This window comes from Bidens hawaiensis, unplaced genomic scaffold, assembly GCF_021521415.1.
Source record: "Bidens hawaiensis isolate Kalapana, Puna unplaced genomic scaffold, B.hawaiensis_p1.1 tig00009513_1, whole genome shotgun sequence".
Taxonomy (NCBI): domain Eukaryota; kingdom Viridiplantae; phylum Streptophyta; class Magnoliopsida; order Asterales; family Asteraceae; genus Bidens; species Bidens hawaiensis.
This window is the reverse complement of record NW_027491706.1, coordinates 468,731-470,231: the sequence shown is the minus strand read 5'-3', so window position 1 is coordinate 470,231 and position 1,501 is coordinate 468,731. Positions and strand designations below refer to the sequence as shown.

Sequence of the window (1,501 nt, the reverse complement as noted above, 5' to 3'; positions counted from 1 at the left end):
TGAATTAGACTGAAACCGATAAAAAAACGAACCGAATTCTTATTTGATTAGTGGGTTCGTTTTAAACCGTAACCAAATTAGCAATTCGGGTTTCTCTTACGCAAATTTTAAATCTGTTATAACCGATTAACCCAAACACATATACTAATTTATAATGACACAGTAAATGTAATGTATATTTATGTAGTTCTCTTGATAGGAAGGTAGCTAACCTTTCGAAGTAAGACCTCTTCAGTAGTGAAAACAAAGTAAGATTGAGTTTCCGAAGGTGGTGGTACTGGAATATTTCAGTTTCAGTGCTACTCTATCTTCAAAACACTTTGCCTCTATCTCATCAAGTTCATCCTGCAAACAATATAATAGAAGAAACAAATAACATTAAGCAAAACATATAGACAATATCCTACCACTAAGAATGTATATGCACAAAAGTAAATAAAAAGGTATTAAGAGTGACAAAAGTATATGTTTGTGCACATGAATTGTAACCTGTAATATAAAGAAAAGGCGACCGTACATATTTAGGCTTTTTCATAACGAATTTCACATGACTTATGATTATGCACATTATTCTTTAACTGGATGCCTCTTAAAACCTCAACTTTCCTCGTAACTATTGGAGTCAAATTCTTGATAACATTAGAGTGTAAAATAAAAACTCGCAACTCGCGATATGGCCTCAGGAGTCCTAAATTCTACATAAACAATGAGCTTATGAGGTGCACGAATGAGGAAAAGAGAGTGCGATTGAAGGAGTCATACAAAAAGGCTAAAAGGGAGGCAAAGAAGGCAGTGTCGGAGGCAAAGAACACTGCCTATAAACGGATGTATGAACATTTAGAAACACAAGAGGGGGAACATGATATGTTCAAGATTGCCAAAGCAAAGGAGCATAGAAGGAAAGACCTAGGGGCTGTGAAGTTTATAAAGAGTGAGGATGGGCAGGTACTAGTTAAAGAGCAAGACATCAGATTAAGATGGAAAAACTATTTCCAGAACCTTTTTAACGGTGAGAGGGCCTACCAAGAAGAAAACGACAACACACGCCTACGAAGACAACAACGGAATAATTGCTTCTGCCGACGTATTACGCAGGAAGAGGTGAGGAATACACTAAGGAGGATGGGAAATGCTAAGGCAGTTGGCCCAGACATATACCTATCGAAGTGTGGAAGTGCCTAGGGGAGGAAGGAGTTTTGTGGTTAACTACTTTATTCAATAGGATCTTCAAGTCCGGTAAGATGCCAAATCAATGGAGGGGCAGCGTCGTAGTACCTATTTATAAGAACAAAGAAGACACCCAATGTTGTGGGAACTACAGAGGCATCAAGCTACTAAGCCATACCATGAAGTTATGGGAAAGAGTTATAGAGACTAGAATTAGACGGGAAACCCAGGTTACGGTGAACCAATTTGGTTTCATGCCGGGGCAGTCTACTACAGAGGCAATACACCTCCTAAGAAGACTCATGGAAAAGTATAGGGAGAAGAAGTGTGATCT

The 1,501-nt window shown here is 38.4% G+C and overlaps 1 protein-coding gene across 1 annotated transcript; it reads left to right on the top strand.

Annotated features, from left to right (window-relative positions):
* The first annotated feature begins 714 nt into the window (after window positions 1-714).
* On the top strand, window positions 715-1,182 carry LOC143532620 (uncharacterized). The gene has a single exon (XM_077027623.1). It carries the CDS (start codon window positions 715-717, stop codon window positions 1,180-1,182), a length of 468 nt encoding a protein of 155 aa, XP_076883738.1.
* Window positions 1,183-1,501: the final 319 nt, after the last annotated feature.

Bases quoted from the DNA above. Each gene is read 5' to 3' on its own strand.
- LOC143532620 (XM_077027623.1), top strand. From the start codon at position 715: ATGAGGTGCACGAATGAGGAAAAGAGAGTGCGATTGAAGGAGTCATAC.